The sequence below is a fragment of the Vitis riparia genome, chromosome 6 (assembly GCF_004353265.1).
Source record: "Vitis riparia cultivar Riparia Gloire de Montpellier isolate 1030 chromosome 6, EGFV_Vit.rip_1.0, whole genome shotgun sequence".
Taxonomy (NCBI): domain Eukaryota; kingdom Viridiplantae; phylum Streptophyta; class Magnoliopsida; order Vitales; family Vitaceae; genus Vitis; species Vitis riparia.
Window position 1 is genome coordinate 5,276,776 of NC_048436.1, and position 15,851 is coordinate 5,292,626.

The 15,851-nt window shown below is 34.1% G+C and overlaps 1 protein-coding gene and 1 pseudogene across 1 annotated transcript; both read right to left on the bottom strand.

Moving 5' to 3' along the window:
- Positions 1-11,163: 11,163 nt before the first annotated feature.
- Positions 11,164-12,116, bottom strand: LOC117915775 (annotated as a pseudogene).
- Positions 12,068-14,418, bottom strand: LOC117916329 (LRR receptor-like serine/threonine-protein kinase GSO1). Its single transcript, XM_034832284.1, has 2 exons — positions 14,115-14,418; positions 12,068-13,791 (listed from the first exon to the last, which is right to left on the bottom strand). The coding sequence occupies exons 1-2, from the start codon at positions 14,416-14,418 to the stop codon at positions 12,068-12,070; spliced, it is 2,028 nt and encodes a 675-aa protein (XP_034688175.1).
- Positions 14,419-15,851: the final 1,433 nt, after the last annotated feature.

Consider the following 15,851-nt stretch of genomic DNA (forward strand, 5'->3'; position numbering starts at 1 on the left):
GTGCGCCCCTCCACGCTCACATGCCTTTGCAGCCTTGAGAACCACGATGCCTATCATATTCATCATATATTATATTATATTATTTTATTTTCCTTGAAAAGAATTATATTTAATCATGTAGTATATTATTATCCAATTTTTTTAATGTAATTAAATAGTCCATTAAAATTTTATTTTAAAACTAAATTTGAAATAAAATAAAATTAGTAAGTTATGAAATAATTATTATACTATGATCCTCCAAACTCATATTAATGTTCATTTATTTTGTACGTCGAATCCCGAGTGTAAGGATTTCTTCAAAATTGTAGTCTAGTGAATTATTAGGGTTGATCCATAGAAAATTATTTCTTAGCAAATTGTTACAAGGTTTTTGTTAATTTCAGCCATGGTGTGTAAAAAGGATAAAACAAATTAGTTATTGAATAACAAGAAAGTAATGTTATGGGAAAATGTTAAATAAGGTGATGAGGGCACAACTAACAAATGGAATGCAGATCCTATTCAAGTTCATGTTGGTCCAATTATAAGGGCTCCAGCTAAAAAAAATTCAAGGAAACTTTTAATGGACTGATTCACAATATTTAGGTTGAGGTGAATTTGTGGAGGCCTAAGGAAGATGTGATACATGTTCCAGAAGATTGGATTTCCATGATTCAAGCTTTGGAATAATCTAGAAGAATTCATCAAAGAGAATAGGTCCCAAATTGCATAGATTGAATGGAGTTTCCTAAATTGGTGATTATCCAATTTTTGACTCATCAAGAAGATTGGTAATCTAAAGCAATCTTTTAAGATTACTAAATTACCTTTCTTATTTATTATTATATTTTAATTTTCAAAGATAATAAATTAAAAATTCTTTTGTTTCCTTTTTACTTTGGGGTAGACACGATTTTAGGAAATAATGAATTCAATTTTCAGAATTCAACTCAGGATATTCTAGTTTCCCTTTTCTGGCTATCTACGAAATCTAGGCAGAACATTTTGGGATTTTCTAACTACCAAATTCGTGGACCTCTTTGTATTTAAATAGACATCAACTTATTGAAAAATAATATAGATTTCATTCATAATTTTGTGAGAGAAAATTCTCTTTCGTTCTTTTAGACCTCTTTGAACGTATCGGAAAGATTCTCCTTCGACTTATCAATCAATCATTCTCTAAACAATCTTGGAGTTATTCTTGATCCACAAGTTTCTCAATTTTGTGGTGTGGATCGTATCATAAGGTGCATCTTTTCCCTAGCTCAATCCATGTCTTAATACAAGATCATCCCTTTGGTCCTTTGATCTTAAGAGAAACTACTATACTAGATTGGATTAAGCTAGGTCAAATCCTTGAGTGCCCAAACTCACTTTCAAGGTTGTTTAGTTTATGACTTTCAAAACCATGCAACAAGCATTTACTATAACAAAGACCTACTTTCACCATCTCTAGTGTGTTCGGCTGTAGGGGGATTTGAAGTTAAATTTTAAGGTTGTGTAGCCCAAACTCGCTCCAAAGGTTGTTTAGGTTGTGGTCTTCACAACTCTGAAGTAAGCATTTATTACAACAAGGACCTACTTTCACCCTCTCTAGTGTGTTTGGCTTCAAAGAGATTGAAAGTTAAACTTTAAGATTCAAACATGCTCTCATAATTGAGTAGCTTGTGGCGTTCATAATTTTGCAACATTCATTTACTATAACCATGAACTTCACTTCCCCATCCACTACACTATTAATACCAAGGACTAAATTTTAAGTTACAATGGACACTACTCCTTTCAACCCCATGACGGAAGCTAAATTTTTTCAAAGAAAATCATTAGAAAGTTTTTAACTCAAAAGTAAAATTGAATTAACAAAGAAAACAATAAAAGACTTCTTTCTTGAAATCTAAATTTCATTTAAATAAAAAAAACATGACTTTAAGAGTTACAATCAATTGTTTTTTATAGAGTTCTCTCCTAAAAAAAAAAGGTAAGCAATCTCTAACTTTTCCTTCTACAATATGGAATTGAAGATGAGAAAAAAAAAAACTTCATCAATACTCTTTGCTTCCTAATCCTAACTACCCCTAGCTCTCACTACTCCTCCTCACCTATACTTTAATTGCGTAAAAGCCTCTACTCACTCCCTATAACACACTTTGATCTAAGTCAGCACCAACCAACATTCAATCTTTTACCTTTTAAACAAGTCAAAGGAGCAAGTCGAGGGTCGGTGGAGGTTCATCACACCTTCTACCAATTAACATGTAAGACTTCCTTCCTCTTCTCTAAATTGTCACATTCACCTTCATCATTAGCTTGCATTCCCATGAGAAAGGTCATGATAGAAAGCATGGTGGTAGTTAGATAATGATGGCTTCAAGAGCATTGAGGTTTGGTGCACATATTGGGACTTCTATATTAGTATGCCATCCATGCAAGATTGTTGATGTTGTACTTCAATTAACATGGTGCACCACATGTTCATGGAAGAGAAAAGTGTTGGAATATCTGGATTACCCCACTTTAAGTCTTGGATTGTTAGGGTACATGCTACTATTATCCTAGGGATTTAGATCTACATAATTGAAGTATTCAAAAACATGAAACTTAGATCTAGGTACTAAAAAAAATACTTCTAATTTGGATATTCCTAAATCGATTCTAGTTAGTGAAGAGGTTAGTGTAGATTTTAAATACCTTATGACCTTCTATTTGATGGTTCTTTTTCTAGATCCTAGAATGTGAGGATGGTGGAGTCTTCTCTGTGGGGATTAAGACTAGGTTTCTCTTTCTTTCGAAGATTGAATAACAAAAGTTACAAGTCCCAAACCCTTAAGGGGATTTATATAGGCTTGTTTGTGATCTTAAGTGACTTGAACCCATCTTGGGCTTAGGTTACTTAATCTAACCCACTGGATCCTAATTAATTAATTAGTCATATCAGATTTCAATTAATTAATTTACCCAATCTATAAAAACCATTCATGAGCTCTTACGCAACCCTATGCATTTACCAAAATGCTTTTATACAAATATATGAATAAAGAATCCAACTATTCTTCAAACAATGTGCCGCCAAGAAATATAAGCTTGAATTAGGACCACTAGGACCCATGAAAAAATACTAGTTCCCTCAAAATCTAATTTTAAAGTTAATTTAACATCCCACTACAAAGAGTTAACTGCACTCCAATATTATATAATATTATTTAAAATGAAAACTCAAGTCCATGACCTACTAATGACTGAATGCAAGTCCCCTATGGATCGATGTCCTTAATCTAATAAGGTGAACATTATAAACCTTTTAATATTATCTTTACAATCCTTAAGTCTCAGATCATCTTCTTATATGATCAATTGATATACTTTAACTCTTTAATAACATATGTCAAATTTTACTAAAAAAATTATTACAATAATAGATTTCATGATCACATGTCTTTAGAATCACTCAAAGGGATACATTGTCTCCAATCCATGAGATATCATGATGTTTATCTTGAAAATACTTATTGTTACTTGTCTTAATCAATAGTGACCTACTCAGATATAGGAGTAAATTGTTAATATAATTTTTATAATTATTAATATTAGAAACGAAAGGAGTTCAATAAAAAAAATGTCTCTCATTCGATCTTTTTCTCACTTCTCATACTCACGCCTTTGTTTCTTCTTTGCATATATCTATTACAAACTTTTTTTTCCCCTTATTATTTTCCCCTAATCGCCACCTATTATTCCATTTTCCATAAAAAAAATTTTGATTTTCTAGAAATTAATTAATAATTGGTTGGATTTGTATAAACTAACATATAATTGGTTGAGTTTGATGGACTCACATTTAATGGGTTAGGTTATTGGGTTTTAATTGATTTTAGTTATTTTTTGACTTGATTGTGGGTTTGATAAGAGCATTATTGAGAGAGAAAATGATAAACACCTTGTACTTTTATAAGTCCTATAGATTATGCATATATAATGATAATTTCAATGAGTATTGACGATGTCTCCAATAATGTCTCACGACATACTGAACTTTGTGTCAACCTATATGATAGCTTGTTTAAGAGTAAATGAGTTTAAAAGGGTTCCTTGTGTAAACCCATATCTTTGTAAGTACTTAAAACACTTCCTTATCTTTGTAAGTGGCTTCTTATAATTATTAAACATTTGATAAATTTTTTAAAATCACTTTTAAAAATATGAAAAACAATTTAAAATGGCTTTGAATAATTATTGTTTTAAAAATCACTTTTATAATGCATTACCAAAAATATTATTAAAGTATTTCTTTAGTTTATATAGTTTATATATATATATATATATATATATATATATATATATATATATATATATATATATATAGATATCCAAACATCAAATGAATCTCTTTAAAAGTGTTTCTAACGAAAAAGCTATAAACAAAAATGTTACTTAGGGCTTGTTTGGTAGTAATTCTAGGAAATGCTTTTAATATTTTTAATACTTGAAAATTGTTATCATGTGTTAGAAATGTTAAAAACGTTTTCTAAAATCACTCATAAACTCACTCTTAGTAGTATTTTTAGAAAGCACTTCTACCATAAAAAATTGAGAAAAAAAAACATTTTTAAAGGAAAATTGAGGATTTGAGAAAAATCACTTATAGTGTTTCTTAAAAAAAATACTTAATAAGTGATTTTCCCAAAAATATTTTTGAAGAAAACACTTTTGTTAAAAGTACTTTGAGTAAAAATACTGTCAAACACACTCTAACAAAAAAACAAAAACGTTTTAACTAAAATCATTTATAAAGTAAAGTTAAGAATGCGTTTGGAAGTGATTCTAGAAAATGTTTCTAGTATTTTTAATACTTGAATGATATAAATTTTCAAGTATTAAAAATATTAAAAGCGTTTTCTAAAATCACTACCAAATGGGCTCTAAGAGTTCTATACGCACAAATTTCGTAAATTTTGGGTCCTGCGAAATTAGCAAAACAAAATGGGAAAATAATACGAACAAAATATTTATTGAAATTAAAATATATTGTGGGTACAATCTAAAAAAAAAAAAATATTCTTTTCAAAAGAATATTTTCTCTCTGATTTTTTTGGCTTGATCACACTTTGGAAAACGATGATGATGTTTTCTTGATTTCGAAGATCAATCGAGGGCCACATGTGGCTTATTCCCGAATGACCTTGTTGAATGGCGAAGAACGCGTGTAGCAGTTCTTTTGTCATTTACCGAACTTATAGAGAAATTTGATGAAGCTCTTTATTTTGTTGTGAAGCCCCTTTTCCTATACGAAGTTTACCTTTGGATTTTCTCCTTAAGATTTTTCCTGGATTTTTTTTTTATTTTTTTTTTTTTATGAATTTCTTCTTTCTTGTTGATAGAAGACACCTCTATTTATAGGTAAAGATAGAAAATTTGAATTTCAAATTCCCCAATTTTAGTTGCTTAATTCAAAGGATTTAGTTCCTTAATTTTAGCAAATTTTCCTCTCCGGGAGGTTTTACCAACAAGATAATAATAATAATAATAATAATTTTCTTATTATTATCATTATCCCTTTTTATAGTTGGAGATTAAGGAAACTTATCCATAAGAGGATTTTTTTTTTTAATTTATTCATTTTGAAGACTAAATTAGTGGTAGTTTAATCCACTAATTTTTTTTATGTCTACAAATGCCCCCACTTTAAAACGCATCACTTCAAGACGCATCACGTACATGCATTGTCATGTGGATGAGGTGAGTCTTGAAGTAATTTTTTTTTCTCAAAAAAAAAAAAAAGAAAAATTCTTTCCCACTTGTTTTCCTTCTTACTTTATACTTTGAATCCTCTTTCAATTCGTTTTCCTTTTTACTTTACACTTTCAATCCCTTCCAATTTGTCATCCTTATATACATTTCTTTTTATATATATATATAAAGGGAATAATAGTTAAGAAACTTGACTTGAACTTTTTTTTCAAAGAGCTATTTTGATCTTTGGGTGTTCTTCAACCCAACTTGAGAAACCCGACTTGAATTCACCGCCAGAAATTTTCACTTTTTTTTTTTGTTTTATATAAATATATCATGCCATACCAAGACCATGTGGTGGGTGACATGTCAAATTCAATGGAAACGTGCCACAATGGTGTTGCCTTGAACGTGATCACCCGCATATATATATTTGAGCTACAATTGGTGTATGGATGAAGATTTAGTAAATATCCATTTACGTGATCTCCTAAAAAGTGAATGGAGATTTTCTTTTAATATATATACCATGCATGGAAAAAGTCAACATTCTATAAGTGATTTTCATACATATTTATATATATCTTGACACGTGTTCTCCTTAATTTTAATTTTATTTTTCAAGGAAAAAAATACTTACCTTTTTTTGAACACGTGTCAACCTTCATCACTTGCAGAAATGAATTTGATTTCACGTAATGTTAATTAATTAATTAATTAATTTTTTAATTACCTTAATATTTGAGGGGATTTTTTTTTAATAAAATTAAATGTCCATAAAAAAAAATGAATATTTAACATTTGACCATCGTGTAATCAAGTCGTAGCCCTTATGCGAAGCGGTGTCATATTTTCGGCACTTATGTGCTAAAGTTTTTACCCACGCAAATTGGCTTGACTTGAATGCATAGTGGTGTTCAAGTTTTAATATTTAGTTAAAACCTGGAATAATACTTGGTATCTATACAAACAAGTTATAGCCTTAATGCTATGCGGTGTTGTATTTTCAGCACTTATGTGTTAAAGTCTTCACTCATTCAAATTGGCTTGATTTGAATGGATTGTGATATTTCAAGGGAGAAAAAGACCTTCATTTTTTGAACGTATGTCGGCCTCCATTATTCGTAAAGGCGAATTTGATTTCAAATAATTTAGAAACAAAGTTTAATTGAGGGTCAAAGATGACTTATTCTCAACTAAACTTGTAAAAACCTTTCTTAAGCATTTTGGAGAACAAAAGAAGTCCTTTGAATTCGTCTTGATTTTCTTAAGTCTTAAAAGTGGATGAATGACACTTTTGTATTGTGTTTGATATTCTTCCACGAGCCTATTGAAGAATGTGTCAAGCTTGGACTTGATTTTAATCCAATGGTGGTAAACACGTGTTCTTGGGGAAAAATTTAATTGAGGGTCAATGATGACTTGGTCTCAACTAAACTTATCAACAATTTCCTCAAGTGTTTTGAAAAACCCAACATTGTCTTCTTTAGCTTTGAAGGTGGATAAATGACACTTTTGTTTGTGTTTGATATTCTTCCACGAGCTTGTTGAAGAATGTTTGGAGTTTGATTTTGACTTTTGAAGCTTCATTTTTTTATTTAGCTTCTAAGTTACATCGCCCTTTTGAGAACGCGTCATGTTGAAAGAAAAAGAACATTTGTATTTAGAGAAGTTAGCGATTTTAGTTTGGAATCTCCGAATTTGACTTCTTTAATACAAAGAGTTTGTTCATCGGTTTAAGAAGTTTGCCAATATATATATATATATATATATATATATAAATATTTACTACAATTTAAGCTCTTGTAGGATAGGAGCAATATGCAGTTTAGGCTCATGCTTTAAGGAGCATCACTGGAATGTCAAGGTTTGAAAACAATTGTGGTAAAATTTGATGTCACGCCATTTTCATCACCGCTAGTGTAGGTGATGTTTGCACAACATGTCGCACAATCATGGCCTTTGTCCTCAAATCGTTTTGCCCCATTTATTTTTGTGGCATAAAGTGATGAATTCTTAAGTACCTGGATTAGTGCAATTCGTGTTTCCTCAAGAAGTTGTAACATTTCATGGATACTAAAGAACGAGGGTAAGCATTGTAGGTTTGCTACTACCTCATCATCTTCCTTGGTTTTGCTTAGTTCTGCATCGAAAGCATTTTTTTCATCTTTACCTGACTTATTTTCTTCCGAAATCTCATGACAAGAGACCATATGAGTTGATGTTACCATCCCTCTATTGAAGAACTCTAGAGGGAAGTATTCTCCTAAGGTGATAAGGGTGATGAGCTTTTGTACCAAGAGGTCATCAACCTGTACAATCGCTTGTTTTCTTTTAGGTTTCTTTTCTTCTTTCTTCTTCTCATGTCGATGAATATTTTGCTTATGTTGTTCCTTCCTAGGAAGATTTGGGTATGGATGAGAGTTTTGCTTCTTACAATGTCTTTTTCGTGTCACTAATGTCCAACCTCCTTCGTTATATGACATTGATTCATTATCAAAATAAAAGTGAAAAAGGGTGTCTTGACATGACACTTGTGTTTACTTTGGTTTCGGTGACTTGCATTGGATAGTACCAGCACATGCCCCTAGTGTCTTAGGTGGAACATGTAACAAAACAGGATCGAGGGACCCAAATGTGACTGTAGCATGATTTAACTCTACTACTTCCATCCAGATCCAAATGAATTCTTCCTTGTTTTGCAAGTTTCATTATAAGATCTTTTAAGATGAAACATTTCTCCACCAGGTGACTGACGATTCGATGGTAATGACAATAGTTCGGATCATTAACACTACCCATTTCTTCTAGACGCTTGCACTCAGGTAACTCAATAACCTTTTTCTGGAGCAGGTCTTCCAACATGCTAGGCACATCAGAGTCAGGAAAAGGATACTTCTTCTCTAATTCCTTCAAGGTGAATTGACACCTCTCATTTTCTTGGGTTGGTCTAGCCTCTTTTACTTTTTTTTTTTTATCTCACACTGAGATTTTGATAGGAGTCGTATTTACTGTCATTGACTCCTGGATGAGTTTTATTGAATTCTTATCATTTGTTTTCCCATTGTGTCTTTCTCTTTGCAGGTCAACGATAAGGTCCTTTTTAGCACCATGGTTGGCTATATTAAGCTCCATGTCATATGCTCGAGTAGCTAATTCTTCAAATGTACGAGGTTGTATCCCTTTGAGGATGTATAGGAGACCCCAATGCATTCCTTGTATGCACATCTCCACTGTCGATACCTCAGATAATCTATCTTTGCAGTCAAGGCTTAAGGAACGCCAACGGTTGATATAGTCTACAACCGGCTTGTCTTTCCATTGCTTAGTGTTAGTAAGCTCCATCATGCTTATAGTTCATCGGGTGCTATAGAAACGGTTGAGGAATTCACATTCCATTTGGTCCTAACCATCGATACACTCAGGCGCAAGGTCTATGTACCAATCGAAAGCATTTCCTCGGAGAGAACGGACGAATTGTTTAACTAATAAGTCACCATCTATACCTGCATTGTTACAAGTTTCAACGAAATGGGCAACATGTTGTTTTGGATTTCCCTTCCCATCAAATGATTGAAATTTTGGAGGTTGATAACCCACAGACATATGTAGGTTATCAATCCTCTTAGTGTAAGGTTTAGAGTACATGAGCATAATCTGTGAGGGTCCACCGTACTGCGCTCTAATGGTGTTAGTTATCATGTCCTAAAGTTGTTGGACAGATAATGACGCCACTAAGGTAGATTCTGTCGTTTCTCTCTCAACTTGTAATGTCCTATACACATGTGGTGCATCATTGAGATGAGATGCAACATTCAGAAGGCGGTTGAGTCCTTGACTTGACTCGCCTATATTTTGTACTTGTGCCTCAACCTTGTTTATGAGGGAGGCTATCTGCATATCCTTCTCCTCGACCGTCTTGGTGAGTTTGGCGATGGCGCGAGCCATTTCTGCTAATTGTTCCTCTACGAATGTAGTGTCGGTTGCCATTACCGGTATAGTCATCGAGAGGAGAAGTAAAAGAGTCAGAACAATTGGAGTAGTTTTCCTCCTTTGACATTCCAATTGGCGATTCGGAGTGTGAGCCGGTGCTAGAGTTGGCATCAATAACAGAGCAAGGAGATTTATCCCCAAAGTCTTATAGTGTTTAAGGGAGTTTTCCCCTTCTGCGAGGACTATGGCTCTTTGCCCCTAGAGAAACCAAGGTGATGAGTGGTTGGTGCTCATCGCGTGTTCTTACTTGTTTTAGCAAACAAGTAAACTCACTTGTTTGTTTTGTTGAGATTGAAGATGTTGATTTTGCTTTGCTACGAGTCATAGGGCTCGTAACGGTGTCATGTGTCGATTGTGCAATGACAATCTTGTCATTGCCCTTGTTGACATGCACAACTTGAGTTCTTTTGAGTGTCATCGACGTAGTGGAGATCAATCTTCTAACAAAAGAGATAAGAGACAGAGATGTCCCACCGGGCGTGCTAGAAATTTGTACGCACAAATTTCGTAAAATTTTGGGTCCTATGAAATTAGCAAAACAAAATAGGAAAATAATGCAAACAAAATATTTATTGAAACTAAAATATATTGTGGGTACAATCTCAAAAAAAATAATATTCTTTTCAAAAGAATATTTTCCCTCTGATTATTTTGCCTTAATCACACTTTGGAAGACGACGATGATGTTTTTTTGATTTCGAAGATCAATCAAGGGCCACAAGTAGCTTATTCCCGAATGACCTTGTTGAATGGCGAAGAAAGCGTGTAGCAGTTCTTTTGCCATTTACCAAACTTGCAGAGAGATTTGATGAAGCTCTTGAAGCCCTTTTTCCCGTACGAAGTTACTTTTGAATTTTCTCCTTAAGATTTTTCTTTTTTGGATATTTTTTTTTTCTGAATTTCCTCTTTCTTCTTGATAGAAGACACCTTTATTTATAGGTGAAGATAGAGAATTTGAATTTCAATTTCCCCAATTTTAGTTGCTTAATTCAAGGGATTTAGTTCCTTGATTTTAGCAAATTTTCCTCTCCAGAAGGTTTTACCAACAAGATAATAATAATAATAATAATAATAATTTTCTTCTTATTATTATTATTCCTTTTTATAGTTGGAGATTATGAAAACTTATCCGAGAATTTTTTTTTTTAATTTATTCATTTTGAAGACCAAGTTAGTGGTAATTTAATCCACTAATTTTTTTATATCTACAAGTTCATTTAACAATGATTCTAAAAAGTGTTTCTAATATTTCAACTACTTAAAAAGATAAAAAAAAAAAAATTAAGTGTTAAAAAAGTTAAAAACACTTTATAGAATCACTATTAAACGCAATCTAAATAGCATTAAGAGTTTTTAACACATGCCTCCAACATATATCAATTACGCCCTACAGCCTAATACAACCATAATGACCTTGAACACTATACTAAAATCCTGAGGCCTAGCAATAAGAGCAGATCTTCATCTCCTTACAAGTCCATTTTGTAAGGAACGTTGACATTGGAAAAGCTCTGGAAAAATGCAGAACCAGAAACTATGCGTACTAATACCAGTAGCATATTTATATCAGTCAAAGCAAAGCTTAAGAGGCTTGCAGTACATCAAAGACTAGTTGACCATGAAACTAAACTAGCAACTTACCATGCATTTGATGATTCTCAATGCAATCTTATCAATGGCCCTCCAGTACCTCTTCCACCACTCCTCCCCCATCAAATAGACTACTCCGAAAAGCCCACAAAAGCCAACTCCATAGCCAAGAATCACAACCCCATAGAACAGGAACTTCTGCCTATATATCATCCTCAACATCAACTGTTACTGGAGGAGATGAAGCATTGCTGTCGCAAGTAGCCCCATCAGGAGCACCACATAAGAATTTGTTCCCAATGTATGCCGACCCATCTTCGTTCAGTCTTTCAAAATGTCGGCCTGCTGGAATTTTCCCACTCAAATTGCTGTAAGACAAATTCAAAGTAGTGAGAGCATCTAACATACTTAATGCTGTTGGGATCTCTCCCCTCAAGTTGTTGAAGCTAAGGTCCAGTGACTCCAAGCCTTTCATGCTGCCAATGCTATCTGGGATCATACCAGAGAGACTGTTATGTGAGATGTTGAGCATAAAAAGTACCTCCAAAAGGCCGATCTCCAGTGGAATATTGCCTGTGAGTTTGTTGCATGAGAAATCTATTCCATTATGGTACATTCGAACCACATCATATTGAAGCAACAATCCCTTGGCCACCATGTTCAATTCCACCCCAAAACACATTGCTGAGTTGATATAACCAAGAATATCTCCATCTTCTCGTTCCCTCAGCAACTTTAAACCATCTAGTTTCTCTGGTAGGGGACCAAATAGTTAATTGTTTGAGAAGTCCAGAAATTGCAGTTTTTCTAGCTTGTTAATCTCTGCTGGGATTGAGTCATTGAAGGAGTTTGATCTTAACACAAGAATATGGAGGTTTTTGAGGTCTCCAATGAATCTGGGAATCTTTCCTTCTAATCTGTTATTCGCCAACATCAGAACCTCCAACTTCTCAAGTTTCTGAATGAAACTTGGGAAAGGGCCATCAAAGTGATTGTCACTTAATTCTAGATGGGTAAGATATTTTGCAGCCTTGAGTACATTTGGAATGTTTCCACTGAGTTTGTTCCCTCCAAGGTTGAGGACAAGAAGATATGTACAATTTCCTACACTGATAGGGATTCTTCCCACCAGCATGTTATTAGAAAGATCAAGGAGCAATAGAACATTATCTGGGCCACAGAAAGAGAGCGGGATCTTACCAAAGAGTTTGTTGTCCGACAGTAAGAAGAATCTAATATTTCCAAGTCCTTGAATCTGTGCTGGTATATGGCCTGTAAAATTGTTCCCAGATAAATTGATGTTCTCTATGTCTTTAAACTCCAGAGGAATATGCCCCTGAAGACTGTTCCTGGCTAAATTTAATGTCCCATGCCAGATGTACGAGTGAAGCTGAATAATGGGTGGAAGAACTCCTTTCAGCTTGTTGAAAGAAAGATCTAAATAATTAAGCTTGGGGAGATTGAACAGCCAAGATGGGATTGTTCCTGATAGACTGTTGTTTGCCAAACTCAAGAATGCAAGTTGGGTCAGATTTGACAGAAAGTCTGGGATACCTCCTCCTATGTCACATGAGCTTAGCTCCAAGAATTGGGGATGGAAGATAGGTAGAAAAGGGGATTGATCTACTTTCAAAGTTAGTCCACTACTTCCTAAACCAATGAGTTCAGGTGTGGAATTATGGAACAAAGACATCAAGGAAGGAATGGTTCCATTCAAATTATTGCCACTAACGAACAATTGAATGAGGTTTGTAATCTGGCTGATGCAATCAGGTAATCTTCCTGTGAGAGAATTGAAAGCCAAAAGAAGATATTGAAGTGATGAGATCTTGCAAATTGAATCTGGGATTGGACCATCAAGAGAATTTTCCATTAAAGACACAAGTTGAAGGCTGTTCAAATTCTGGAATAACTGTGATAGATGACCTGTTATGTAGTTGAAATCAAGCTGTAATATTTCCAACTCTGAAAGGTCTGCCTTGGAAGAAAGAACAGACCCCTGAATTCCACAGTTACGAGCAGTGAATTGAACCAATGAAGTGGTGTTGGTGAATGACGCTGGGATAGATCCAATAACTTGAGTAGACTTAATATCAAGTCTTTCTAAATGGGTCCAAGGGACTGCAAACATTGAACTTAGATTAATGGCAATGTCTAGGTTGTTACCCACATAAAGTTCTTGCAATTGAGGAAGGAAAGGGATTGAACCATGTAGATTAGTACTAGAAAGATCAAGGACTGAAAGGGCAGTTAGATTTGCTAGCTCTTTTGGGATGGCAGAGGCAAGAGAGTTGAAATCCATTCTCAGAGAATGGAGATAAAGTTGAGACTGGTTTACTGGAACCATGCCAAAAACTCCACAATTGGAGAGGTGAAGCAACCTGAGGTCTGAAAGAATAGATAATGGTTCAGCCCATTTGGATGACTGGGATGCCTTGGATAGATCAAGACCACTCAATCTTAGTTCCCTGAGATTGCGAAGCCCCCACAACCAATCTAAATTTGAGGAAGAAATATGGCCAAAATAGATGTAACTAGAAAGCAAACCACCCGTCACCCTTAATGAAGATGTCAAATTATATGAAATAGATGACTCATCAACTATCTTCAAGGAACAAGAAAGGTCCAGCCATCTCAGAGAAGTGAGGTTTGCAAACTGGGTTGTAATGGAGTCACTAAACATATCATTTTCAAGGCTGAGGTAAGTGAGCCTTGTGAGATTTGAGAATCAGTAGGCAACTTTGAAAACATGAAATCGTTAAAACTGAGGTCAAGGTAGCGGAGATGATGAAGGGTGGAGAGAGATGGAGAAATAGTACCCTGAACAGCAGTACTGGTCTTGGAGTCTGAAGTGGAAACAAGTTGTGAGTTGATGTTGAGTATGAAGCTGTCTGGATTGGGATTCCGGAGGTTGACAGCTATAACATGCAGTAAGTCTGAACACCGAATGCCAAGCCGGCTGCAGCAGTTTTGCCCTTGCCATGAAGACCAGTGATTTGAATGGTCTGCAAGAAAGGATTTAGAGTTCAACAGAGCTGCCCTTTCCTCATGGCAACCATCAGTAACACACACAATGGATAGGAGGAGGAAGATAAAGGAAGCAAAATCGTCTTGTAGTTTCATGGTTAGCTCTCTGGTGTGACCAATTAAGGCATGTACTACTTATATACAAGGAGGAAGATGGTGCTTGTGAGTGAGTTTTCCTCACTATGACGTGACAATATGTCCAATATTATTGATTGTAACTGTTGAGCGGGCATCAAGCAAGGAAATGGCATGGATTAATCTCTGCTTTGAATTTTTCATATCAAGGTTATCATCCTATGCAATGGCTGATGTATCCATTATTTTACAGGTTTATATACCGTAGCTGAGGTAACACTCAGATTTTCGTTCTTATTTTACCTTATTTTAAAGGTTTATGATGAGGTAAGGGTCAGATTTTCTTTCTTATTTCACAGGTTTGTTTTGAATTATTCCAAAGAATTTTGAATTGTTCGATTGGAACAATTCAAAACAAGCATTTTCAATGAATGTTGATACAAGAAATGATTGATGATTGCAAGAACAATGTTCTTATTGTATTCTATGGGATTGTAGGGACGAGGATTAACTCTGATACAATTTATAACAACATTTGAAGGACTTCTTTCCCTATATCCAATGCGAGATATTACAATTACCCCCATTACAATATTAAACATATAAATACCTTTTATAGGATCAGGTTGCAGGACCAGACAAACAAATATTCTTCACAAAGTTGAATGTATAAAGTTGTGGGACTAGACAAAGAAATGCCCCTTTTAAAGTCAAAGATAGAGAATCACACTTTGGATCAATAATTGTTTTTGACACTATTTTAAAACGATTCGTTCGCTTTCATGTAAATATTATCTGCTTTGAATTTAATGATGCTTATGACTTTAAATGTATCTATACTATTAGGAGTTCATTGTATATATAGTATTAAGAACTTCTTCCCTTATCTGAAGTAGAATATCATAATTTCTCGACAAACTTCTTTATATGCATAAAGAATTTAAACAAGGAAATTACTTGGTTTCGACTTGCAATAGAATGTTTCTCAATTCATAATGTGAATAGCTTTCGAAAATTGGTTGTATAGAAGGTGTAAATTCTTAACTCGTTAAGGAGAAACCAAAAATTCAACAAAGGTTTAGCCTAGTTAGAACCTTGAAAATAATAGCAAGTCTTCATTGGGAGCACATCATTAGCCCCGGTTTAAAAACAGTTGGTGAATTTTAAATGCGTGTAGGTGTCCCCTCTTTTATTGCTTATACACTGACGCTGACCAATGCAAACATCTCCAAGTATTCTCCATTTTCAAATTTTCAAATAAACAAATGAAGGAGTCGGTCATTTGAAAACCGTTCTTAAAAAACAAAACTCTTTTGAAAGCTTGAATATGAAAAATGAGTTTATTTGTCAATTGCTCTCAAAAGGTCTTCTTCAACTTACTTCCATGTCATTCACACCCAATTATTAGGGAGTGTTTGATAAAACTTAATATTTATTACTTAATAACTTAGATT

What these genes read in the sequence shown, in the direction of transcription:
- LOC117916329 (XM_034832284.1), bottom strand. Translation starts at nt 14,418, where the DNA reads ATGAAACTACAAGACGATTTTGCTTCCTTTATCTTCCTCCTCCTATCC. An exon ending in GACCAGTACTGCTGTTCAGG is followed by an intron (nt 13,792 to 14,114) that starts GTACTATTTCTC and finishes CCTCAAATTTAG; the next exon opens with ATTGGTTGTGGGGGCTTCGC.